At 40.5% G+C, this 27,587-nt stretch overlaps 1 protein-coding gene across 3 annotated transcripts in view; it reads right to left on the minus strand.

Annotated features, from left to right (window-relative positions):
• Positions 1-27,587, minus strand: part of SCAI (suppressor of cancer cell invasion) — a 138,195-nt gene that overhangs the window by 62,773 nt on the left and 47,835 nt on the right. For 2 of the 3 annotated variants that reach the window (XM_058524019.1, XM_058524018.1), the window contains exon 3: positions 11,994-12,125. In XM_058524019.1, coding sequence (XP_058380002.1) covers positions 11,994-12,125 — 132 coding nt within the window. Of the gene's footprint in view, positions 1-11,993; positions 12,126-20,361; positions 20,459-27,587 lie in introns of all 3 variants that reach the window. The other variant, XM_058524020.1, reaches the window with a different exon arrangement.

The following is a 27,587-nucleotide window of genomic DNA, read 5'->3' on the forward strand; positions in this document are numbered from 1 at the left end:
AGGCCCAGGCTGTTAAGGCTGAGTGTTTCCTTTAGGAGAGGATACTTTAATGAACCACTACAGTCATGCAGCGTTTAATGATGGGAATACTTTCTGAGAAACATGTCGTTAGGCAATTTCATCATTGTATGAACATCATAAAGTGTACTTGCACAAACTTAGGTGGTATAGCCTACTGCGCATCTAAGCTATATGGTACTCCTCTTATGGGACTATCATCATATATGCGGTCTGTCATTGACCTTTTGAAATGTCCTTATGTGGTGCATGACTGTATATCAACCCTTTTGTTTACTGAAGAAGGAGCAAAGCTTTTTTTCAATGAGAGATTGAGAGAGAGAAAACGTGAAAGAGTGCTTGATTAGCTTGAAGGTAGACATGGCTTTTATCTTTGTATCCTGCCCCTGTCCCTAGCCCAGGGCCTAGAATGGTGCTGGCACATAGAAGGCACTCAGGATATTGTTCCATTCCTAATGACGGCTTATGAATTTGAATAGCTTTGAATACTCACCCCTAATCTGCATTCAGACATGCCAAGCCAAATAAAGCTACGAAACGGCATCTTCTCCTCCTGTGAACCAGCTCCATGGAAGTATACAAATTCTTACATTTAGAAACAAGCTATTAATAGATTTATTTTCTAATCATACCTTGCTCATAGAAAAAGAACTTGTCAAATTTTAAATCCCATGTGCCCTCTAAAGTGTGGGTGCCTTATACCTCACTTGTCCCGCCCTGACTATCTTGTAGGTATGATGACACCCAGAGGAGCTCTACTGACGTGGATCCCTCTGGGAATCAAGGAGATGAGAGCAAGAAGCCAGGAAGCCAACTGCCGCCATTCCTAGAGTCAAGCATTCGCCTGTGTTACCTCCAGAGAAGAGGCTATCAGAGCCCCCCTGTGAGTTTTGGGATCCTTACTCGTATGCTGAGGAAAGACTTCTCTGAAGTAGCACTTCCCAAATTATAATTCATTGTATTAACGCTATTACTTTATCTGCCAAAGCTTTGATTTTCTCATCTGTAAAACCAAGAAAATAGACACTAATGAGGCTGTTTTGAGGATTTAATGAAATCCAGGGTTCTTAAAATATCTTTGTTTTTTATCTTTACACTCCTCCTGAAAGACTTTCTTTTTCTTTTTCTTTTTTTTTTTTGGTGAGGAAAATTAGCCCTGAGCTAACATCTATTGCCAATCTTCCTCTTTTTGCTTGAGGAAGATTGTCCCTGAGCTAACATCTGTGCCAATCTTCTTCTATTTTGTATATGGGATGCCACCACAGCATGGCTTGATGAGCAATGCATAGGTCCGCACCCGGGATCCGAACCTGCGAACCCCAGGCCACTGAACTGGAGAGCACGAACTTAACCACTACACCACCTGGCCGGCGCCATCCTCCTGGAGGATCTTAAAAACTAACCACAAACACCCTCCCCCTAATCAATCCCTGATCTAGCTTCCAATAGCAACATAAAAGGTGAAGACGCCTGATCTTGTTTCTAGCCAGGCCTGACAATTAAGATCTTACACAGTGCTAACTTATAAAAGCAGGTTCTATTGAGCTTCAATAGTTAAAAAGAACTAATGAGAAATATACTAATCTATTTTAGTGTTTAATATTTCAGTATAGCATTTAAATAGCTGATTTTCTGGATTCCGGGGAAACGGTGGCAGTAGTTTTAAATCTACTCAGATACATTAACTAGATAACAAAATCAAAAACCGACACATAACATCTTCAGCAAAAGCAAGTGCAGGCTGAACTATGTTACCCCAAATTTCATATGCTGAAGTCCTAAGCCCAAGAACCTCAGAATGTGACTGTATTTGGAGATAGGGCCTTTAAAGAAGTAATTAAGTTAAAATGAGGCCTTTAGGGTGGGCCCTAATACAATCTGACTTGTGTCCTCATAAGAAGAGGAGATTAGGACACACAGAGAGACACCAGGGGCGCATGTGCACAGAGGGATGACCATGTGAGGACACAGCAGGAAAATGACCATCTGCAAGCCGAGGAGAGAGGCTTCAAGAAGAAACCAGCACTGCTGACACTGCTGATCACCGCTTGATCTTGGACTTCTAGCCTCCAGAACTGTGAGACAATAAATGTCCGTTATGAAAGCTACGCAGCCGGTGGTCTTTTGTTATGACAGCCCTAGCAAACGCATATAGTAAGTGATAAGGTACCCCTCAAATCTCAAAATACAGGTGGGTGGGGACAAATCATCAACAGCCAAAGGAGCTTCAGGCTATGGGCATCTGTACAGGAAGAGACAGAGGAAACAAATGGTATCATCTGATTGACCGGTGAAGAAGAGAAACCCCACATAGCCAATATGTATTCACCAGAAAGCACAGTGGACCATTTTGAGAACAGAAGCTAAAATAGGAAGAATTTTGCCTGAACCAATGGCCACAGGTGGCTATGGAGCACTTGAAATGTGGCTAATCTGAACTGAAACATGCATAAGCATAAAATAGTCAATGTATTTCAAAGACTTAGCATGAAAAAAAGAATGTGAAAGATCTCATAATTCTTCTATGTTGATTAAATGTTGAAATAAAATATTTTGGATACATTGGATCAAATAAAATATATCACTAAAATTAATTTCACTTGTTGCTTTTTATATTTTTTTAATGTGGCTACTAGAAAATTTAAAATCACATTTGTGGCTCACACTAAATTTTTATTAGTCAATGCTTCTCTAGATCATGAGATCAAGGGATCTACTGCAGCCTGGTGGTGGTCTACCTCAACTGCAAGTGCAATTCTTTGAGTGGTAAGCCACATAAAATGAAAGCACATATCAAAAGCTTGTACAGATAGTTTAGGCTATAATCTCTGAAATAACATACACCTTGCTATTACCAGTTTGCAGGACTTGCCTCTAGGAAAGTATTATTTATTTATTTTTTGTGTGTGTGAGGAAGATCAGCCCTGAGCTAACATCCAATGCCAATCCTCCTCTTTTTGCCGAGGAAGACTGGCCCTGGGTTTACACCTGTGCTTATCTTCCTCTACTTTATATGGGACACCGTCATAGCATGGCTTGACAAGCGGTGCATCGGTGCGCGCCAGGGATCCGAACCCGCGAACCCCAGGCCGCTGAAGCGGAGCACGCGCACTTAACTGCTGCGCCACCAGGCAGGCCCCGAAAGTATTAATTTTTTGAAGGAGGAGGAGAGGGAAGAGGGAAAGGAAGAAAAGGAGAAGAGAAGAAAGAGGAAGGAGAGGGCAAGAAAAGAGAGGAAGGGGACAATAGAACACACTGTTAATTTCTCAGTTAACTGTTCCTATTTAGGAACCAGGGCATCCTAAAAGTGGACTTTTAAAGGGAACACTGTGGATGATTTCTTCTTTAATTTGAATAATGAGAGCATATTTAATAAAGATAATTTCTGCAATTACTTTATTTAAGACCATTACACCTCACTTTGGTGCACTTCTCTGTAAATATATATATTTATGGCCTCCAACGCTTATTCTGGCTTGGTGTCTTTGCTCCTCTGGAGTCAAAGAATCAGTGACTTGGAGGCCTCTGCTGTTTCAAAGCACCAAAAGTCATGGATATCACTGCTGGACACAGCTGTGTATCTCAAATACATGTCTCAAGATGCCACATTATGTAATCCCACGAAGTCTTCCACTCTGCACCGGCAGTTTTAGTCACCATGGTAACTAGCACCCTGCCAGCGCTTAGGCTTTTGATCATTTTCTGACAGTATTCAAAGCATTTCTAACATTACTCTCACTTCATTACTACTGTAACTACATACAAAAGCTATTATAAGCAAAACACCTATTCATTTTATCCATTTCTCACTCTCCGGACTATGTTTTCTTACATAGTGAGTAGAAATAAGAGCTTATTTATTATGCACATATTATAAGACGGTATTTTGAGTCAAGAAAAATACTCCATTAAGATATTCACGGCTGGGAAAATGAAAAGGCTCTAACAACTTGGATGAATGACTTAATATAAGGTGGAAAGATATACCTTCACGAGTAAAAACAGAATTTATTATATCCCAAGTGAGACATCATATAGAAAATCTGAAGCCTTTCATGCACTGAAATGCCCTTTTTCATTCTGCTCATAATGAGTTAAAAAGTCCAAGTGAGCGGGAACACAAGGGGGTTCCTTGAATTATCTGAGTTCAAGCCACTTGGATGTGCTCAGTTCATAAAAAATATACTTATAATGTGTGCACTTTTCTGCAGGTATATTATACTTCAATAATAACTTGAATAACCAGTTTGTGAACTGAAGAAAGAAAAAGAAAAGTCAGTCAAAAGATGAGCACTGGCAGTGAAAGGAATGTCGGAATGAAGGGCCCAGTGCTAAAAGCTGATGCTATTTCAGCTGGATTCCCACTCACCCATTTCCCCAAGTCCCAGAGCTGGTCCAGAACCACTACCAATGTATTTCTTGTTCTCTCTAAGCACTGTGATCCTGTTTTCTATCCAGACCAACACAAACAAGAGGCAGGGGGAGGGCGGGTAGACAACCGAAAATACCTTCTTTTAATTATCCTCCAAGAAATTTCTTCTCCACTTCAAAAGAAATGCTCAAAAACTGTATCAACGTAGAGAGATGTTTAATTCACATAACTCAAAGAGCTTCTTTGGAGAGGGAACGGGAGAGTAGTGTGGAGCCAAACGCCACACAGCCTCCAACCCACCACTATGAGGAACTCGAACACAGACCTGCAGAACTGATCAACAGAGGCCTTTCCAACCACTTGCCAGTCAAGGTGTAACACTGAATAAAACACTGTCCTTTATATAAACAAGTACAGAAAATACACACATTCATACACACCAGACACTGGGAGAAAATCGGCCTCTCAGAAGAAAGAGACCACAGGGGCACTACGAGCAAATGGTCCCCACTAAGAGTTAACATGTACACAGAACATAAACTTAATACAGAAGTTTTGATAAAACAAGATGATGTAAAAATGCTGTTTTCACTATTTCTTTTTTTCATTTAAACTATACCATGGGCAACTTTTCATTTATATCTCCACCAAAATCATTTTAACAGTTCTATACTATTCCGTGTGTGTGTGTGTGTGTGTGTGTGTGTAAAACAGATTGTCTTTAAAAATGAAGAGAAAAATGAAGAGAGTCAAGTACTAATCTCTCAGTAAACTATAAGAGTTGTGCTGCCACTGCCCACACCCCTCTCCAACAAAAACCCAAAAGCATTCAGAGAACATACATACTTTACTCATCATAAACCTGTTTTTTGTAGAAATAATTAAGGCTTGTTTAAATTAAAGAGGGCCTTCACACCAAACACTGAAAATAAATCCCTGGTGGATTTGCTTAACCACTCTTCCAGGTCAAAATTTATCATTATTAGTATTGTCAAATTTTAAAACAGCACTTTAAAAGTACTACTCCACATTTGGGAGATCAGCGATACATTAGTATAGCAAATACTGCTCTCCAGGTAGCGATTTATGATATCTGCAAGTTACACATCTGTACTGACAGAATTACTGACTTAAATGAAGAAGGGAAATCTCCAGTTGACGAGACCTGTGGTTTTTGTGTGTGTGTGTGTGTGTGAGGAAGATCAGCCCTGAGCTAACATCCATGGTAATCCTCCTCTTTTGGCTGAGGAAGACCGGCTCTGAGCTAACATCTATTGCCAATCCTCCCCCTTTTTTTCCCCAAAGCCCCAACAGATAGTTGTACGTCATAGCTGCACATCCTTCTAGTTGCTGTCTGTGGGACGCGGCCTCAGCATGGCCGGAGAAGCGGTGCGTCGGTGCGCGCCCGGGATCCGAACCCGGGCCGCCAGTAGTGGAGCGCATGCACTTAACCGCTAAGCCACGGGGCCGGCCCCGAGACCTGTGTTTTTATCTACTGAATATTTCAGAGAGCAAGAGTCAAAAGAATTAACTTTTTTTATTGAGCTATGATTGACACGTAACATTATATTAGTTTCAGGTGTAGAACATAATGATTCACTATTTGTATATATTGTGAAATGATCACCACAAGAAGTCTAGTTAACACCCACCACCATAGATAGTTACAAATTTTTTTTCTTGTGATGAGAACTTTTAAGATCCACTTTCTTAGCAACTTCCAAATATACGATACAATATTAACTATAGTCACCACACTGTACATTACATCCCTGTGACTTATTTACTTTATAGCTGGAAGTTTGTACTTTTTAATCCCCTTAACCCAACTCCCATTCCTCTGCCTCTGGCAACCACCAATCTGTTCTATGTATCCATAAGCTCATGGTTTTTTTTTGTGTGTGGGGGGGGGTGGTTTTAGATTCCTCATAAAGTGAGATCACACAGTATTTGTCTTTCTCTATCTGACTTATTTCACTTAGCACAATGCCCTCAAGGTCCATCCATGTTGTAGCAAATGACAAGATTTCCTTCCTTTTTATGGCTGAATAATATTCCATTGTATATATATACACACCACATTTTCTTTACCCACTCACTCATCAATGGACACAGGTCATTTCCATATCTTGGCTCTTGTAAATAATGCTGCAATGAACATGGGGGTGCAGATCTTTTTTAGTTAGTGCTTTCATTTTCTTCAGATAAATGCCCAGAAGTGGAATTGCTGGCTCCTATGGTAGTTCTATTTTTAATTTTGTGAGGAACTTCCATACTGTTTTCCATAAAGGCTGTACTTATTTACTTTCTCCAGATCCTCGCCAACACTTATTATTTCTTGTTTTTTTATTAATAGCCATTCTAACAGGTGTGAGGTGATATCTCATCATGGTTTTGATTTGCATTTCCCTGATGATTAGTGATGTTGAGCACCTTTTCATGTACCTGTTGGCCATTTGTATGTCTTCTTTGGAAAAATGTCTACTCAGATTTTCTGTCCATTTTTAAATCAGGATGGTTTTTTCTGTTATTGAGTTGTATGAAAAGGATTAATTCTTGAACCCTACATAGTTTTAAGTGCTCATGAACTGAACTGAAACAGGTATCTCAAGCATACTATAATTAATTTCTCTAATACTGAATGAACAGTCTTATAGATTAGATCTCACACAACTTCTCTATCTATTAGGGTTTCCTACTATTCCCTTAGATACAGTTTTACTCTGCAATTACTTTTTTCTCCCCCCAAGGAAGATTCACGCTGAGCTAACATCTGTGCCAATCTTCCTCTATTTTGTATGTGGGTCGCCACCATAGCATGGCTGACAAGTGGTGGAGGTTCATGCCTGGCATCTGAACCCCAAACCAGGGCCACTGAAACGGAGTGCACTGACCTTAACCACTAAGCCACAGGACTGGCCCCCGCAATTACTTTAAAAATAAATAAAATCTGTGTGATAGTTAAAATAACACTTTAAAAAAAAAGGATCAAAATGAGAACACATTTGAGCTGGTAAAATATATTTATACAACCAAAACAACATTTCAAAAAGAAGGCGAAATAAAACAATTCATTTTCAGGTAACAGGTGTTTTTGGTACTACATACTGTCATCCCACGGCCAAAGAATCAAGATGTACCTGAAAGCAGTTTATAAACCATAGAATGCTATGTGGAAACGTGTTCCGTTATTGTGACTGTTACAGTAGCTACAGGGTGATTTTAGCCCAGCAAAGAGTCTCCAGCAGGAGACTACTTGAGCTTTGTGATTCGTTTATGGCTCAGAATCAAATTAGGGAAATAATTCCTTCTTAAGAAGAGAAATGCCACTGCTAAATTCAATGTGCTTCTCAGACATAGTCAATGAAAAAAATTCAATTCCACTTACAAACACATCAAAATATCTAGCACATGTCTTCTTTAAACATATAGAGAAGCTTGTAAACTGTGGGTCAAATACCTAATACCTATTTTTAAAAAAAGCAGTATAGCAAAAAATGCTGATATGAAATGACAAGTTGAAGCATGTCTGGCATATGGTGGACAAATTTGACACATTTTCTGAAAATGCTAAGAAAAAGAATAGAGATGAAAAAAGAGAGTAAAGGGTTATAGAGGATTTAGACAGAATATTCAATCTAAGCACTACAAGTATAAACAATGAAGGAGAAACAAGGAACAAGAAAGAAGAAAGAAAAAAATTAAAGAAATACAATGATCGATTGAAAAAAATTTTTTCTGATAAAAAAATGCCTAAGATCTCACACCACGCACAAAAATTAACTCAAAATCGTTCATAAGACTTAAATGTAAGAGCTAAAACCATAAAACTGTCAGAAGAAACATCAGAGTAAGTCTTGGTGACCTCAGGTTAAGCAATGATTTCTTAGATACGACACCAAAAGTACAAACAATGAAAGAGAAGAATGACAAGCTGGACTTTATTAAAATTAAAAGCTTTTATGGGGGCCGGCCCCGTGGCATAGCAGTTAAGTGCGAGGGCTCCAACGCTGGCGGCCTGGGTTTGGGTCCCGGGCGCGCACCGATGCACTGCTTGTCAGGCCATGCTGTGGCGGCGTCCCATATAAAGTGGAGGAAGATTGGCACGGATGTTAGCCCAGGGCCAGTCTTCCTCAACAAAAAGAGGAGGATTGGCATGGATGTTAGCTCAGCGCTGATCTTCCTCACAAAAAATAAAAAATAAATAAAAATAAAAGCTTTTGTGCTTCAAAGGACACCATCAAGAAAGTGAAGAGACAACCCACAGAATGGGAAAGTATATATGTGCAAATTATTACATCTTACAAGGGACTGGTATCCAGAACACATAGAGGACAACCACAGGTTAAAAATAAAAAGATAAATAACCCAATATGAAAAATGGTCAAAGGATTAGCATACACATTTCTCCAACAAAGACATAAAAATAACCAATAAGCACATGAAAAGATGCTCAACACCATTAATCATTAGAGAAATGCAAATGAAAACCACAATGAGATACCACTTCACACCCACTAGGATGGCTATCATCAAAAAGAAAAACAATAACTAGCGTTGGTGAGAATGTAGAGAGACTGGAACCCTCATACACAGCTCATGCAGCTTCTTTGAAAAACAATCTGGAAGTTCCTCAAAAGGTTAAACATAGAGTACCATATGACCCAGCAATTTCACTCCTAGGTATATACTCAAGAGAATTGAAAACATATGTCTACACAAAACCTTGTACAGAAATGTTCACAGCACTATTATTCATAACAGCCAAAAAGTGCAAAATAATTCAAATGTCCATCAACTGATGATTGGATAAACAAAACGTGGTCAATCTGTACAATGGAATATTAATCAGAAATAAAAGGAACAAAGTATTGATACATGTTACCACATAGATGAACCTCAAAAACATTATGTTACTTGTGAAAGAAGCCCATCTCAAAAGACTGCATATATTATGATTCCATTTTTATGAAATTTCCAAATTAGGTAAATCCGTAGAGACAGAAAGTAGATGAGGAGTTAGAGACTGGGGGGAAGGGAGAATCACTAATGGGTGTCGGGGTTTCTTTTGGGGGTGAATAAAATGTTCTAAAATTAGATTGTGGTGACAGTTGCACAACTATGCAAATACACTAAACCATATAATTGCAAACTTGGAATGGGTGAATTTTTATTGTATGAAATATAGCTCCCTAAATCAGAGGGGGAGGAGGAGGGGAAGGAGGAGAAGAAGGGGTCAGAATTATAACTATGATAATGTTTTAAGAATTGAGAATAAAAGAGTTTGGGAGCTACAAGCCAGACACTACTGTAGGGATTTTCTTTTTTTTTTTTTTTTATAATTTTATTTATTTATTTATTTTTTCCCCCAAAGCCCCAGTAGATAGTTGTATGTCATAGCTGCACATTCTTCTAGTTGCTGTATGTGGGACGCAGCCTCAGCATGGCCGGAGAAGCGGTGCGTCAGTGCACAGCCCGGGGGATCCGAACCCGGGCCGCCAGCAGTGGAGCGAGCACACTTAACCGCTAAGCCACGGGGCCGGCCCAACTGTAGGGATTTTCATGCAAACTTTTAAATGCTTTCTTACTCTTTAAATCTACCATCGCTTTAATTTTTTTATTTGCCATAATTTCAACAGGCACATGAAGACGTGTGGGAAATTTGCTTAAGCAATATGCGAAACATCAGGCTAGCAGTGAATAGAAGGCGGCCATGGGTTTGTATTCTTATAATTTCTTCACAAAGTATTCGAGGGCAGGGACTGTTCATTTTATCTTTGAGTTATCTGTACTCAATACAGAATGCAGCACATACTGAGGGCCAAGTAAATGCTGAATAAATAAGATATACATGGACAATGATGGAGAATAAAGAAAAAAAGTCTAAGTATGCAATTTAAATGGTTTACAACATTCTAGGGGGAAAAAAGACTTAAAAAGACCTCGGCACACTGGGGTCATTTTTTGAATTATAATAGTGAAAGAAAATAATTCTTTAAAAAGATGCAATTAACCTATAAAGCAAAAGAAAAAGCTGATCTCAACGGTCTCTTCTGTTGCACAAAATAGGAGGCAGCAGAGTGTAGGAGATGAGAACACTGTCTCTGGAATCCTCCATTTAACAAATGCTTATGAAGCACCTGCAACATGCAAGACCCTGGCTTAGGAACCAGAGAAACAGTGACAAGCAGGGTCCTGCTCTTAGCGACATTTCATTTTAATGTAGCCAGATATCATAAGCAAATAAATAAGATCATTTGAAATAGTGATGAGTTTTATGAAGAAAATTGAATGAATATAGGGAAATGAGAGTGATTGAAAGCATAGATTTAGATAGAGTGGTCACAGAGGATTCATTTTATGACCCCGTATTATCTTTATAATGCCAAACTTTTTTTAAAATATATATTAACTTCTTTAAAAATAAACTGCCAGTACAGTTCCGAACCTAGGGATGTATAATACAATTATAAAACATGTGAGAATACAATTATAAAACATGAGAAAAAGATTGCATTTTTTTACCCAGAAATAAACTGTAAATTAAAAATAACTTCTTATCTTTACAATCATTCACTCCTATATAAAATTAAAAAATCAAAAATTAAACCTATTTATCCTTAATATTTTACCCATTGCATGAATGTGTTTGATGCTTTAGGGATGAAGGAAGTCAATATCCTAAGAATCTCAAGAACTAAAATAGAGGCTAAATCATTTAAATACAACAAAATGGGGGGCCGGCCCTGTGGCTTAGCGGTTAAGAGCACACGCTCCGCTACTGGCAGCCCGGGTTCGGATCCCAGGTGCGCACCGATGCACCGGTTCTCTGGCCATGCTGAGGCCGCGTCCCACATACAGCAACTAAAAGGATGTGCAACTATGACATACAACTATCTACTGGGGCTTTGGGGAAAAAAAAAGGAGGATGGCTGGCAATAGATGTTAGCTCAGAGCCGGTCTTCCTCAGAAAAAAGAGGAGGATTAGCACGGACGTTAGCTCAGGGCTGATCTTCCTCACAAAAAAAAAAAAAAAAAGGTACAAAATTATTTACCCACTATACACAAGAATATAAAATCAAAGACACATTTTAGTAAAAGCACATCTAGCTTCTGCTACCAGTCTGCTCAAGACACACACAACTAAAGTTGTATCTAGAACTGTCTAGAACATTCCATCATTCCTTTAGTCAAGAGATATTTTATCCTATGAAAAAGAAAGAAAGAATAAAAGAAGCATATAAGTGTACAAAAATGCAACAGGAGAGAGGTCCCACATTCTTGCACATGCATTCCGAGGCTCCTTAGTCCTCAATACCCCAGGGTGTAAAATCAGATGTAAATCAGGTTATGATGTAGAGAAATGTATATATAAAACCATCTAACAAAACAGCTCTTCTCAACTTGAGTAAAACAATATGTCATCTTCTTTTCCTATTGTTTTTTCATGAGAATGAAGAAACAGTGTCAAAGAAAAAAAGCATGATCTAGTAGATATATTTATATAACATTCTATCTATAACTTTCAGAAACTTACCACACATCAGACACGGGGAAAATAACACAACTAGAGAAAAGTTTCAGGCATTAAGAGTCCACTGACCTTAACCCATTGAACAGTTGCTTAGATTTATCCAGAAGATAACAAAAATCTGTCACTGTTTTCCTCTCTCCCTGTGGGATGTCATCTTCCGCACCTCCAGAGGACATGATTTCTTGAAGAGCAAATTCAGTCCTGTAAGGAAACATGTGTGCAATTACCAAGCAGGTGAAAATAAAAAGAGAAACAGACCTTAGTTATATCATCTGATAGCATTTTTTTCCAAGATAGAGAATTATTCTGATTATAATCAAATAATCAAAATAATTTAAATGTAAGCTGGTGTGGCAGAATAGACAATCTCATATTGTCAGTGGGAATGAAAATTGGTACATCCATATTGGAAAGCAATTTTGATAATATTCTTTCATCCAATAAATAATATGTGAATGCATACCATGTTCCAAGTACTCCTCTACATGGTTAAGAATCAAACCTGTTGATCTTTTCGGCCTATTTATCTATTTGACCCACTCTGTAAATCCACCCTGGAAAATGATCCTACAAATGGAAAACACTTCACCCATAAAGATATTTATTTCAGTATCATAATATTTAAAAACTGATAACAACCTAAAAGAACCAAAGAGGGTAACAGTTAAGTACTTCACAGAACACTGACGACCGCACTCTGCCCTATCACTAACTTACATTATATTTAAGATGATAAGGCAATAATATGGGGACACAGTATAAAAGGGATATAAAAATCATACACACCCACACACACATATTTTAAAGCTATGTTCTACTGAATCCAAACTATCTTCCTATATAATCAATCATGTTAATCAGCCATTTTAAAAACAGCAAGTTGTCAGACAGTATACAGTACACTAAGAACCTATACTAAACAAAAAAAATTCGTTTGTGTTTACGCATGGACAGAAATCCCTGGGACAACAGAGGGAAATGTAGTCCCAGGGTAGGGTGAAAAAACAGGCAGAGAAGACAAGGGCCAGACACCAGAGATGGGAGTTCGGGTGTCGTGCAGTTATTTTGGTAAATATTTTTCTCTCCAACACTGTCTTGAACAGGTGATTGCAGCTGCAAGGCAGGAAAATTGTCAGTAAGCCTAGCTCTGCCAAGGGGCTGCCGGGTAACATATGGGTGGCACTAGAGCCAGGTGGTGGAGAACTAGTTTACAACATTCATGGACAGCACTGGGTGGTCCCTGCATGTTCACATGGTCCCTCTTCCCACCATCTCTTTCCACACTCCATGGACTAGGTGTTTTTAACAGAGGGAAACAGATCTTGAAAAGCACTGAGCCTGGGAAGGGGTTTCACTCTGTAATGACCCTGACCCTGGTTAAGTCCTTTCCCCACCCAACGCCCACCTTCATTCTTTTTTTTTTTTTGGTGAGGAAGGTTGGCCCTGAGCTAACATCTGTGCCAATCTTCCTCTATTTTGTATGTGGGATGATGCCACAGCGTGGCTTGATGAGTAGTGTGTGGTATGGGCCCGGGATCCAAACTTGCGAACCCCGTGTCCCCGAAGCAGAGCACGTGAACTTAACCACTACGCCACGGGGCTGGCCCATTCTCTAAACCCAGCAGGAGAGGCACAAACCCGACTCTAGCTTTCTCCACCCCACCTCATATACCTCATGAGCCAAGGTAGCTAACATCCCCACGACAGAGACGTTCACGAGAAAAACAGAAAATAAAAGTTTAAAATAAACAAATTCAATATGGAAGGATATTAGAAATAAAGCAGGGAAGAAAATGCTACAATGAAGCAAATAAAAAATCTGGGTATGAAAAATATAATTACTGAAATAAACCTAATGGATGGATGGACTGAAGAGCAGAAGGGATACAGCTGAACAAATTAATAAGCTAAAATATCACATTTAAGGTACTCTTCCAAAAGACATCAGGAAGAGAAAAATACATAAAAGAAACATCAAGAGAGATGGAATAGAGTGAAGGAAATAACATCCACATAATAGCATAGATAGGAAAGAAAAAAATACATGAGGGTGATGAAATATTTGCAGAAATAAACTTCTGTAAACTTTCCAGAATTAGAGAAAATGTAAGCCCTCAAACTAAAAGAGCTCAAAGAATGTAAAAAAAAAAAAAAAGAAAAGAAAAGATAAAGAATCTCATAGCTAGAAACATTCAAGTGAAACTACAGAATTTCAGAGACGCCTTCCCCCATTGCTGAATAATCCAGTCCTGTAGTCATTGGGTGGGGCAGAGCACAGGAGGTGCCCCCACAGAGGGCAGCCTGCATGGGTACCAGAGTGCCAACTGTGAGGAGACCATCGACGTCCACACAAAGGGCCAGCTTGCTCAGGACGCTGGAGCCCGAGTAAGGCGAGGAGGGCGTCCTGAGCGGGGAGAACTGGCAGGAGTGAGAGCCTGAGCAGGGTGAGGAGGGCATCTCCACATGGAAGGGCTCAGAGGCAGCATTAGGAGATCTGACATATCTAGGAGGACTCATCAAATAAGAAAATCTATTAGGGACACTGGGACCCAGTTCTCTCTGTAAGAGAAGGAAGACACAGATATGGAAAGGAAAAAGTTAGAATGAACCCTGTGCATTGAAACTAGAGGTCAATAGTTGAAACTATTGAAACATAGTTCATCCATATGGATGAACTAATGGATTTTTAAAATATAGACATAAATGTGTGGGGTGTGTGTTTGTGTGTGTGTATACATAAGCACAAACACATACATACTCCCTAACTCTGTAAATCTGTCAGAGGGCCTTGGAGTAGTGACCACGTCCAATCTCCAATGGAATGAACATACCTAGCACCCAAATCTTGGCTTCTAATACTATCCTCCAATAAACGGAACCAGAACTCCTTAGAGAATTATAACTAGCTAGTTACAGCACTGAGGCAGACAAAGTGCAAGATGAATATGGAATATCCTGTGCTAGGGAGCAAGAAAGTGCTCAGAGAATGATAGAGACGGGCCGGCCCCGTGGCTTAGCAGTTAAGTGCACGCGCTCCACTGCTGGCGGCCCGGGTTCGGATCCCGGGCGCGCACCGACGCACCGCTTCTCCGGCCATGCTGAGGCCGCGTCCCACATACAGCAACTAGAAGGATGTGCAACTATGACATACAGCTATCTACTGCGGCTTTGGGGGGAAAAAATAAATAAATAAAATCTTTAAAAAATAAAATAAAATAAAGCCAAAATCAGATACTACGAAATGTCTACCAGAACATCTCAAATGTTAAAAAACCTAACAATCCCAAGTGTTGGAAGAATGTGGAACAGCAGGAACTACTAGAAAACTATTTAGCAGTATCTACTAAAACATACCTTTTGACTCAGCAACTAGGTACATACCAACAGATATGCAACACGTGTGCACCAAAAGACATTTACAAGAATGTTCATAGAAGCAAAATCTGTAATTACCAAAATCTGGAAGCAATCAAATATCTATCAATAATGAAATGGATAAATGAGTGGAATACTGTAGTGTAATGAAAATGAACACACTACAGCCACCTGCAACAACACGGACAAACCTAATATAAGGTTAAGTAAAAGAAAAGTAGATACCACAGAACACATACCGCATGATTCCAGTACATAAACGACAAAACAGATAAAACTGAACTATGGTATTTGACAGATTCATCAAGAGAGTGGTTACTTTTAGGGAGGAGGCAAGAAATAAGAGGGACGCTAGCAATACTGTATTTCTTGACCTGGGGTTAATAGTGCAAAAATTTATTGAGCTATACATTATCTATACATTTTTCTGATTGTGTTATTCCTGAATAAAAAGACTTAAAAAAAAGAAAGGAAGGAAGAGGGAGGAAAAATACCAGACCCAGAGGGTTCTACAAGTAAGTTTTACCAAACGTTTAAAAAACACACAACATTGAATATACTTTCCTCCCAACATTCATTTTAATAAAACTAACACAGCCTTCACACCAAAACCACAGAAGGGCAATACAAAAAAGCAAAACTACAAGCCAGAGTCCATATTATATAAACAGTTACGGCCTCAAATGTTTGTAATATTAATAGATCATGGATAATTGAAGTTTTAATACAATGCAACAAACACAATCTCACTAGTCTACTAAAAAATAAATGGGAAATTAAGATTTATGAATGAAATATATATGTACGTATCTATATCAATTATGTGGGACAAATACATGTGGAAATCTATAAACAAGGTCAGTTCTATAGACATCTATGGGAAGCATACGTGTAAACATACCACATGAGTAAGAACAGAAGTAGAGACAAAGAAAAGGACATATATTGTTATGGGTTGAATTGTGTCCCCCCTCCAAATATGTTGAAGTCTTAACTTCTTGTCCCTGTGAATGTGACCTTATTTGGAAATAGGGTATTTGCAGACGTAATTAAGAAGTAAGTTAACATGAGGTCATCCTGAAATGCAATGAGTGCTCAATCCAATGTGACCAGTGTCCTTACAAGCCGAGGAGCAAAGACGCAGAGACGGACACCCACAGAGAGGAGAATGCCATGGGAATACACAGACACAGAGGGAAGACGGCCATATGAAGAAGGAGACGGAGATTGGAATTATGCAGCTGCAAACTAGGGAATGCCAAGGACTGCTGGCAACCACCAAAAGCTCGAGAGACATGAAGAGATTCCCCCTCCGAGCCTCTAAAAAGGAATCAATTCTGCCAACACCTTGATTTTGGACTTCTGGCCTCCTGAAGTGTGAGAGCACAAATTCGGTTGTTTTAAGCCACCCAGTTTGTGGTCACTTGTTATGGCAGCCCTAGGAAACCAATCCATAGATGGTAGAATCCTAACACAGGTTACAGAATGGGCACACCAGCAAAAGAGCAATGAGTGGGGACAGCCGCTCAAAGACTCATTCTGCTCAATACAGAGCATCGGGCAAATTACTGACCTGTCTTGTTGACAACTCCTTTTTATAGGAAGTCTTTTGACAAAGCAACAAGAGAAACTGCTATTCTGGATTTAATTCTGAGTAAGTGGTTGGCAATAAGAAAGTATGAAAGAAACCTGGAGAGATTCTGATACAAGTGGGTATCACATTATACCAGGGAACACAATGCAGAGTCTTAACAGCAGTGGAAAGGGCCTGGACGAGGACAGAGGCCAAGTGTTCCTGTTCCTGACACTTCCTAGTTATGTGATTGTAAACAACAAAAGAACTTTAGCTAACACTTTGAGTTGCAGGTTTTTAATCCACAACAACAAGCAATTTACACTGGTCCTGCCTACCTCAGATAACTGTTATGAAGACAGAACAAGATTATTTAGGAGTGAAAGAAGTCTGAAAACATTACATAATGTATATCACCACCACTATTAACTCTGCAGTTTAGTGATGTTTCAAAAAGATAGGGAACAACACTGTGACTGGACCCAAAAGGGAAACAGGCTGAGAAAAGAATAGAAGTACATAGGAAATGAAACCAAAATATAATAAAAAATTAATTCTGACAAAGAAGAGAAGGTATTTATAGAAATCACATAGTAGGAAAGAGATCATTTTCCTACGCACTCGGATTTTTTAAAAGACACGTTAAGAGACGGAATGGCTGTATAGTTAAGCATCAACATAAGAGAGTGTCATATGTATGTTTTCTCAGCTATCAAAAATGAAATATTAATAACAGCTAACTCATAAGGCTATTGGACAATAAAATGAACTAATGGACGTACAACTGCCCTGTAGATTATAATATATTCTAAAATTATTAGTTGTAAAATTGTTATAAATGCACTCAAAAACAGCACAAGTTGAAAAGTACCAAGTACAGAAAACTGTGGAATGTCTGTGTATGTGGGGGCGATGCTGATGGTTTCTCCACATTCAGTAGAAAAGGAAGCAGCAGCTACTGCTTGGTGCAGACAGTGTTCCTACAAAATGAACAAACAGCAGTGCTCAAAAAGCTGGTCCTTGCCAAACAGAGTGCAAAGCATCTTCACGTGTCAAAGTCAGTATAAAACTATTATGAATTATATACAGATTATTTTCTGAAAACAATTTTTCTGACTTATTCCAACATGTGATTGAACTTAAATTACATGCTATACTAACAATTGTAAGGGAAACGCATAGGTACCAAAATTCTCATTGTTCAATGTATAAAGAAATTGAATGAATTGAGGGCAAAGAGAGTTTAAGAAAAGGAAGCCGAAGGAGCTAGGGGATGGAGCAGCAGCGACACACACATAGCCAGAAGGCCATCTGTAAGATATTGTTCAGGAGACTATGAAGATATCATTTTGCCTACTAAATGTGGAGAAAGAGACGTGTTCACCTAACAATAACAAATATGCAAATTATTCAACTGAGACATAGCACAGCCTCACAGAAAGTACCGCAGTGAAAGGAAAGAAAGGCAGTTGGGTAGTCTGTCATCTAAAAAGAATGACTACCAACAAGACACATGCAAGGAGTATTTATGAAGCTAATTGGGCAGGAAACACAAAAACATACAAAATGAAAGAAAGTATCAAAAATAAGTACCCTGGAGAATGATGTGAGGCAATATGACCTGAAGCAGCCTACAGTGAACAATATATGAAAACTGTCCCCGGTGGAAAACCCACAGAGGCAGCAGTCAGGTACAATGCAGTTCAATTTAAATAGCTGTTTACTCCTACCACAAAAACTCAAGAAGGAACAAGTTCAGACAAGAGCCTCAATCACCAACCAAGACATCACTCCTATTTGGTATGTAGAGAAGTGCAGGCCACACAGACTTTTCCTTCTTAATAACATACAAAGACGACAGCAGCAGCTGCCGCCACAGGTCTACGCAGAGAGTACACGAAAAACTCTGAAAAGGAATCAAGAAATCTCCTTGAAAATGGAGTCGGGAGGCCAGGAGGAGGAGCCCTCACGCACTGCTGCTGGACATCAATTACAGACCCCAACAAAAACATGTCAATTACAGACCTCAACAGGAAGAATTCTCCTTGCCCGACAAGCCCAGCCACTGGGAAACCGTCAGCACCCTGAACTCGCGCTCTCCTCCAAAGGACTTTTGTTCAAAACAACCCCTCCCAACTTCCTCCTTTTTCTCTATAAAGTAACGTTCCTCTCCTTTGTTTGCTGGACTTGCCTATGGTTTTTGCTATAGCTTGCTTGTCCTGAATTGCAATTCCTCTGTTATTCCTGAATAAACCTATTTTGCTGGTAAAATAACTGGCTGTTTTATACATTAGGACATGACTTGGTGTCAAGGAAGTGGGATCCAGAGAAGACCCCCAACAACTCCAAGGCTGGTGAGCAAACAGGAGTCAGCACCCACTGAGCCCGTTGATCTCACGGCTGTCTCACCAATGCTGGAGTCTGAGACGTTTTCTCCTGGATTTGAGCTTCGCCTCTTTGCATTTTGAGCTCTCCAGGCTTTATTCGAGATCTGTATGTTTTTTTTTTTTTTTATAAAGCCTTCAGCTTGTATGTCTAAAGGCTTCGTCTTTTCTGTTTTAAAGGCTTTCCTTTTTTTTTCTTTGTGAGGAGATCAGCCCTGTGCTAACATCTGCCAATCCTTCCCTTTTTTTGCTGAGGAAGACTGGCCCTGGGCTAACATCCGTGCCCTTCTTGCTCCACTCTATATGGGACGCCGCCACAGCACGGCTTGCCAAGCAGTGCGTCAGTGCGTGCCTGGGATCCAAACCGGCGAACCCCGGGCCGCCACAGCGGAGCACGCGCACCCAATCGCTTGCACCACCGGGCCAGCCCCAAAGGCTTTTCTTTTTTATGAGTAGTCATTTGGTAGAATTCCTATTGGAAGTGTGTTAGCATTCCAAAGGAATCAGGCTGTTGAGGAATTTTTCTTTTGCTCTAGAGAAAAACCTCTGAGAAATGGGATTCCAGTCATCTAAATGCTTTCAGCGTCCCGCCCCCTGCCCCCCATTAAGGTCCCCCAGCCCGTTTTCTATCTAAAAACTGTGGTCCCTCCTCATGCACATTTTCTAACTAAATGGACTGACTTAACCAAAAGCAATTTTGAACACCAATGGCCATTATGGGGAACTTTCCACCTCCCCAAACTTACTTTTCTCAAAACTGAACAGGACAGCCACGGCTCTAAAATTGGAAAAACTGAACGGATGCCTATTTTGATTGGTATCTTGAGGCCTCCAAGTGTTTTCAGGACTCTAAAATTGCCTCTCTGCAAAATACAATTTCTAGATTAACTGCGGCAAACAAAGAAAAACAAAACGGCTGCTGAGGCCTCTTTCCCCTCCTTTGTTTTCTTTGTCTCTGGACGTGTGGCAGAAGTCTTCCGAAGGTCCAAATAAACCCCAAGTTTCTTATGTTCCCTGGACTAAGGCCGAATTGTGAGCCATAGTAACAAGCTTCCTAAAGTAACTGAGGACCCCCACAAGTTTGCTGCTGTTCAAACTTACCAACCTGGTTTCTCAGATTTACATCACATGCTTGGTAGTCCACACGCTTTTTGGTGAGGGTCAGGCCCAACATTGGATGAAACTTGCCCGATGGGAACATCCTGAAAGGGATTTAGAAAAACAAACCCCTAACTTTTGGCAAAATACTAGAACACTTGCTGGAGAACTCCACTGAGCAATTACAGTAGCTTTTCCTAAGTCTGTTGATTGGAACAAAATTCAGGCTTGCACGCAAAAACTTGATGAACCTGTTCATGACTATTACAATTGACTTCAAATTGTCTTTAAAGAAAATTCTGGTCTTCCTTTAGATGTTGAATCCACTCAGGGAGCCTTTAACTCCATGTTTATTAACGGGCTGAACCAGGATCTTTCTCTTTTAGTTAAAAGGACCAGGATGGAATGGAAGCCATATCCATTCCAGATTAGCTGATTTGGCAAATCAATTTGCTCACACCCTAGATGATTCAACTAAAAGGAAGACCACTCAAATTCCTAATTTTCAACTCCAACAAACGGAGGCCCCTAAACAAAACTAAAATCCTTCTGGTTTCTGTTATTATTGTAAAAAGCAGGACTCTGGAAAAAAGATTCCTACAACCTTAAGCACTCCAGGCGCCTTCAGCCCTCTAGCCAGCTATTCCAATGTCCTACTGACTCCCACTGATGGGGCTCCGAGGAACTACAGGGGCTCTTCCCAATTCTCCCTCTTAATCAGCTTGGAGAAACTACTGTTCCAATAGGGAATGAATCTCTCTCTGTCCTCACTGACACCGGAGCTACACTCACGGTACTCAACCCCACGGCTATAAAGCAGCCCTTGCCTTGGAGCACTAAAACGGTTCAAATAGTGGGGGTCTCGCAACAGGTTCCTGCCTCTGAACCTACTCCCTTTTGTTTAGGCCCTTTGAGAGATACCCACCCTTTTCTCCTTAGTTCCTCCACCCCTATTGGTTTATTAGGCCGAGACTTAGAAGAGTATCATGCTGGAATTTCTTTCTCCCAAAAGGGGGAAATAATTCTAGAATTTGACAATAGCAATCAAAACAGCCAATCAGGTGAATAAATGACCCTTCAACATCTTTTATTTGCTCCACCTCTGATGGCACTCTGAGTCTGGGGACACTGATCATTTGTCCCTAATGAATCAGCTACCACCCTCTTTATGGGCAAAATCTTCAACTGTTATTGGCAGAAACCACAGTGCACATCCCATCAAGATTCAAATACAGCCCTCAAAACCTCGCCCCAGAATTAATCAACACCCTATAAATAAAGAAGCCCTTCAAGGCATCAAGCCCATAATAGAAGATTATAAGACTCAGCATCTCATTATCCCCTGTACCAGTATTACCCCTGTAATACCCTATTTTACCTGTGAGGAAACCCAATGGCTGGAGATGGAGGTTTGTCCAGAACCTCTGAGCAATAAATAACAGTGTAATCCCTCAGCACCCTGTTCTTCCTAATCCCCTATGCTATTGCCATGGATTCCCACTGCAGGTTTTTCACTGTAACTGATCCATGCAATGCATTTTTTAGTATTCCAGTTGACAAGGCTAGCCAATATCTTTTTGCTTTCACTTGGGAAGTACAGCAATACACCTGGACAGTAATGCCCCGGGGTTTTACACAAAATCCCTCTTACTTTTCACAAACCTTAAAAGCTGATTTGGATGACATCAAGTTTTCTGCAGGCTCTACTTTGTTACAAAGTAGAGATGATTTGCTTCTCTGCTCCCCTTCTCAAACCTCTTCACAGGAAGCCAGCATCTACTTGTTAAAACTTTTGGCCTTAAAGGGACATAAAGCTTCCGAAGAAAATGTGCAGTTTGCTCAAACTCAGGTTCAATATTTAGGGCATCTGATCTCAGAAAAAGAACAACATTTGGATTCAGGCAGAATTTATGGCATCCTGAACTTCCCAAAACCTAAAACTAAGCGCCAATTACAAGATTTTCTTGAGTTAGCCATCTACTCTAGAAATTGGATCCCCAATTTCTCTCTTAAGGTCCAGCCTCTATATGTTTTACTAAAAAACAACAAACTTGACTCTACTATTTGGGGAGATCAGGATGACATAGGCTTTGGAACCTTGAAGAGAAGCTTAATACAGCTCCCTGCCCTTGGAGATCCTAATCATCAGCTTCTGTTTTTCTTCTTTGTATGTGAGAAGGAAAGGAATGCCCTTGAAGTCCTCACCCAAAAACATGGAGACCATCATCGACCTACAGGGTATTACAGCCAACAACTGGACCCTGTGGCCCCAGGATAGCACCCTTGTCTTAGAGCCACTCCTGCCACTGCCCTTTTGGTTAAGGCCACTGAAGAAATAGTCATGGGATCCCCCTTGACCATCTTTGTGCCCCATGCAATAGAAGCCCTTCTAAATTCCCATGACACTCAACACCTTTCAGTCAGTTGTCTCACCTCCTATGAAACCTTTTTGCTAACTGCTCCTCACGTATCACGTTCTCCTTGCAATAACCTCAACCCACTATTCTTCTCCCTCCTTTAGTGAGGAAATCCCTCACAACTGCTGAACGCTGACAGATCAATCTTAACTCCCTGTGATAATTTACAGGAAACTCCTCTAACCAATGCAGAATGTTCACGGTTTACTGATGGTTCTTATTTAAAGGATGACAATGATAAACGTCGGGCTGGGTGTGCTTCTGCAACTGCTTTTGAAGTCATCGAGGCAGCACCTTTACCTTTGGCTACTTCAGCCCTACAGGCTGAATTATACACTCTTGCTCGGGCTTATATTTTAGCCAAGGGCAAAACGCAAACGTTTATACCAATAGTTGGTCTGCCTTTGGGGTAGGCCACGACTTTGGGATGCTACGGCAACAGTGAGGTTTCCTTACCTCTAATCCAAAATCTATTTGACGCCATACTCTTGCCAGCTGCCTGGGCTGTTATTAAGATCCTGGGCATTCCAAATTTGATGCCCTAGAGGCTAAAGGAAACCCCACCTCGCTGATATTTCCGCGAAAAACACTGCTCTCAAGGAAACCAACAGCCAAGCCTCTGTCACGGTCCAAAAGAATGCTTCCTCAGATGACAATTTGGAAAAATTGACTAAAGATGCCCAACAATTGGCCCCAGAAAAGGAAAAACAATATTGGAAATCTAATAATTATTGGCTCAACAAAAAAAGAGAACTCTATTTGGGCCAAACAACAATCCAGTCTTAGCAGAACTTCTGAAATTCCCACTACTTACCATTGTACATGTATTAAACGATTGGTCTGCTGAGAAAATGACAGCATTCATGAACCAACACTGGTGAGGAAATATTAATAGGGCTGCAAAAACTGCCCACCTCGCTGGTCCCACCTGTCCAAAATACAATCCAGGGAAACCTGTTCACACTGTTCCTGGAAACTTGGAATTGCCTGATGGGCCATTCAAGGTTAGGCAAATGGATTTCATAGAGCTTCCTCGTCTCATGGATATAAACATGTTTTAGTCGTGGTCTGTATGTTTTCTCACTGGACCGAAGATTTCCCTTTTAGACAGGCACTGCTTCTTTGTTGGCTAAAATTCCGCTAGAAAAGATTATTCCTCCCTAAGGAACCCCTACTTCACAGTGGTTGTGGAACCCCTTTTACGGGCCAGGTGCTCTGACAAGCCTGTGCTGCTCAGCCAGCTTTACAACACTTTCACTGTGCTTGCCGTCCTCAAGCCTCAGGGTTAGTCCAACACATTAACGGTACTACTGAGACTCAATTGGAAAAATTGGTAGGAACCCTCTGAATATCTTGGCCAAAGCATTGCTGTTGGTCCTTCTGAATCTCAGCTCCACACCCTTTGGAAGCTCTCACCCTTTGAGATAATCACAGGACATCCGATGCACGCAGCTCCTGCCTCTTTTGATCTGCAGTTGATAAAAGGAAATACACTTCAATATTGTAAAGGTCTGATTGCTTCTATTAGAAATAAGCATGCTTTGGTAGAGTAGTCTTTTCACAGTGTGCTCCTGGGAAACGAAGACTTTAAACATCACACCTTGCAACCTGGAGATTTCGTCTATTAGAAAACACACCTCCAGAAAGTCTCTTCAGCCTCTCTGGAAAGGCCTCTATCAGGTACAGCTAACCAACCCTTGCGCCGCCAAACTCCAGGGAACAGATTCTTGGATTCACGATCACATCTAAAGACAGCATCAAACCCTGACTGCACACCATCTGGTGACCTGAAAGTAAAGGATTTCCAGAATTGAAGCAGAAGACATCTGACAAGACAGCCTTCCCAAGACGTCGGGACCAGGCCTGTACACCCTTTTCTCCCTGTTGCTTCCTACTTTATTTTCTCCCTATCTTCCTGGGACAGACAACACTCTTGTCTGCATCTCCCAATCCCCTGGGAAAGAGGAAACCTTTTCCTTCAGACACAGCCTCATTATGATTCTATGACAAATCAATCCCTTCACTTGCTTTTTCTGAAGGGTTAGAAGGTTCACAATTCAGAATCTTTCTTTCATCTGGACAATTAACTGACTCTGGATTCTTATCCAAATTCACGGTCTCTGATTTTGCAACCTCACAGGCTGTACTACTGAAAAACACATTTGGTTCCAAACAATTCTTTTGAGATAACAACATTATTTTAATACGTCTTTGAAGTTTTGCTATTTTTGCAAACAGTTCATCAGCTATTGCTTCAGGTTTATCCCTGCACTGTGTCTTCCCAATGCATTCGGTCAATTCTTTCAGTTTGAGTGTGCTCTTGCTCTATTTACTGTTCTATTTTCTAACTCCTCTGGGGAAATAGAAACTCAATTGCAGAAAATTAGGGAATAAGCACATCGGCTACAACTATTTTCACCTAAGATACATGGCCTTTTGATCTACTTAGCTGGTTACCTTCATGTTTGGGCTCCTGATTTGGAACCATCACACAATTTGGAATTGTTATGCTACTTTTAATTCTGCTTTGTATTATTATTCCTGTTTTGTACCTGTTGCCAGTCAAATCTTTATAAAATCGATGTACCCAACAAGATGATGTTGGCTCAACACTTCAAGATCATCTCTAATGCTCACGACCTTGATAAGATATAGACTTTAGATAGAGTTCTCCCTCCTACCCCTCCTTGTTACTCGAATGTGACCTTAATAGGTTTCCAATCTGTGCACTTTCCCCACAACATGGGACATGACATCCACGAAAGGTGGGTCCTGGCATCAAGGGACCAAGGGCACTGAATTCAGAAAACCTGACTCTTGACCAGCAATGCTTTTGGAGAAAGATCTTGATCAAAAGGGGAAAATGTGAAAAAGAATAAAGGAAACGTCATAGATGGAGTCAGGAAGCCAGAAGGGGGAGCCTTTACCCACTGCCATTCAATGTCAGTTACGGACCCCAACAGGAAGGCCTCAATTACAGACCCCAACAGAAACATGTCAATTACAGACCCCAACAGGAAGAATTCTCCTCCCCCAAGCCAATGGGAAACCATCAGCACCCTGAACTCTCACTTTCCTCCAACGGACTGTCCTTCCAAACAACCCCTCCCAAAGTCCTCCTTTTTCTCTACAAAGTAATGTTCCTTTCCTTTGTTTGCTGGACTTACCTAAGGTTTTTGCTATAGCTTGTTTGCCCCAAATTGCAATTCCTTTGCTATTCCCAAATAAACCCATTTTGCTGGTAAAATAACTGGCTGTTTTATTTTTTAGGACAACAAAACAGACAATATGAAAATCATTTGGGGCCACCCAAAACCAGCAGTTCAGTATACTCTGAGAAAAGGCTGTTAATTATGCAAATGTTAGGTCATATCTGATTTGTATTAAGCAGAATAAAAAAAAAATAACCCATCAAAAGATATTTACGATCTATACCATGACAATTTTGCTTTCCTAAATTGCACGTATTGTATGCAATAAGTTGGAAGCAGAAGTAAGAAAATAATAAACTTTTCATTAAACAAGAAAGAAGTGACTGTTTCTTTTAGTAGTAACTAATTTTGGTTATATATATATATATTTTGTAATATAACAAGATATGATATGATTCACATACTATACAATTTACCTAGTTAAAGTGTAAAAGCCAATGGTTGTTAATACATTCATATTTAGGCAACCATCACCACATGCAACTTTTGAACATTTTCATTACCCCCACGAGAAACTCTGTATTCACTAGCAGTCACAGCCCACTTCCCACTTTCTAGTGGAGAGAGAACTATAAAATAAAATAAATATAATATTCCAAGTGGTAAGGAGTACTATGAAGAAAATACGAAGGGAGAGAGTGTGGCTGGGGGCAATATCTTAGAGCAGGTGAGGTGACGTCCGAGAAGGCAACATTTGAGCGAAGACCTGGAGGAAGTGAAGGAGCCAAGTAAAGGCCAGGGAGGCTCAGGCTCCAGGTGGAGGGAACAAGTACAAGGCGCTGAGGCAGGTATACAGGTGGTGTTCTGAGCAACAGCAAGAGGTTCTGTCTACAAACACAGCACCAAAACAACCCAGTCCTCGTAAATAAACACAGACAGGATTCACAGCTGCTGCTTTTCGAGCACTACACAAAAGAGGCAGAGGAGAGACTGAAATTCAGACACTCCCTCCCCAAGCCCAGCACCCCGGTGTGGGCTGAACCCGCCCTAGTACGTACATCTCTGACCCATCCACCTAGAGACTGCCTTTTCCTAATTTACACACAGGTATCACATAAGCCGCCTGCAGCCCCTACAGGACTTCCCTTTCAGTAGAATTTATTGGATCTGTCATCATCAAAGTGGTGTTAATATGCCTGTCAACTGAGAAACGGAACACAGACTAATTACAGTGAACAAGATTCTATAACGACATTCATTAAAAAGGAGTTCTAATGTGAGATAACCACAACTTTCAGTGTTCTTCTTTATCTTGATATTGATAAGGTTTTTTTTTTGTGTGTGTGTGTGTGTGAGGAAGATAAGCCCTGAGCTAACATCCATGCCAATCCTCCTCTTTTTGCTAAGGAAGACTGGCCCTAGGCCAACATCTGTGCCTGTCTTCCTCCACTTTATATGGGATACCCCCACAGCATGCCTTGACAAGCGGTGCATCAGTGCGAGCCCGGGATCCGAACCCGGGCCACCAGCAGCAGAGCGCGTGCACTTAACCACTACACCACGGGGCCGGCCCTTCATAAGGCTTTTTTTAATCTAACAAGTTAAAATAAGGCCATGTGATGTACACTGGATCCGGATTCTGAAGACCCGAGTCCAAGTCCCAA

The sequence above is a fragment of the Diceros bicornis genome, chromosome 28, assembly GCF_020826845.1.
Source record: "Diceros bicornis minor isolate mBicDic1 chromosome 28, mDicBic1.mat.cur, whole genome shotgun sequence".
In the NCBI taxonomy this organism is placed as follows: Eukaryota; Metazoa; Chordata; class Mammalia; order Perissodactyla; family Rhinocerotidae; genus Diceros; species Diceros bicornis.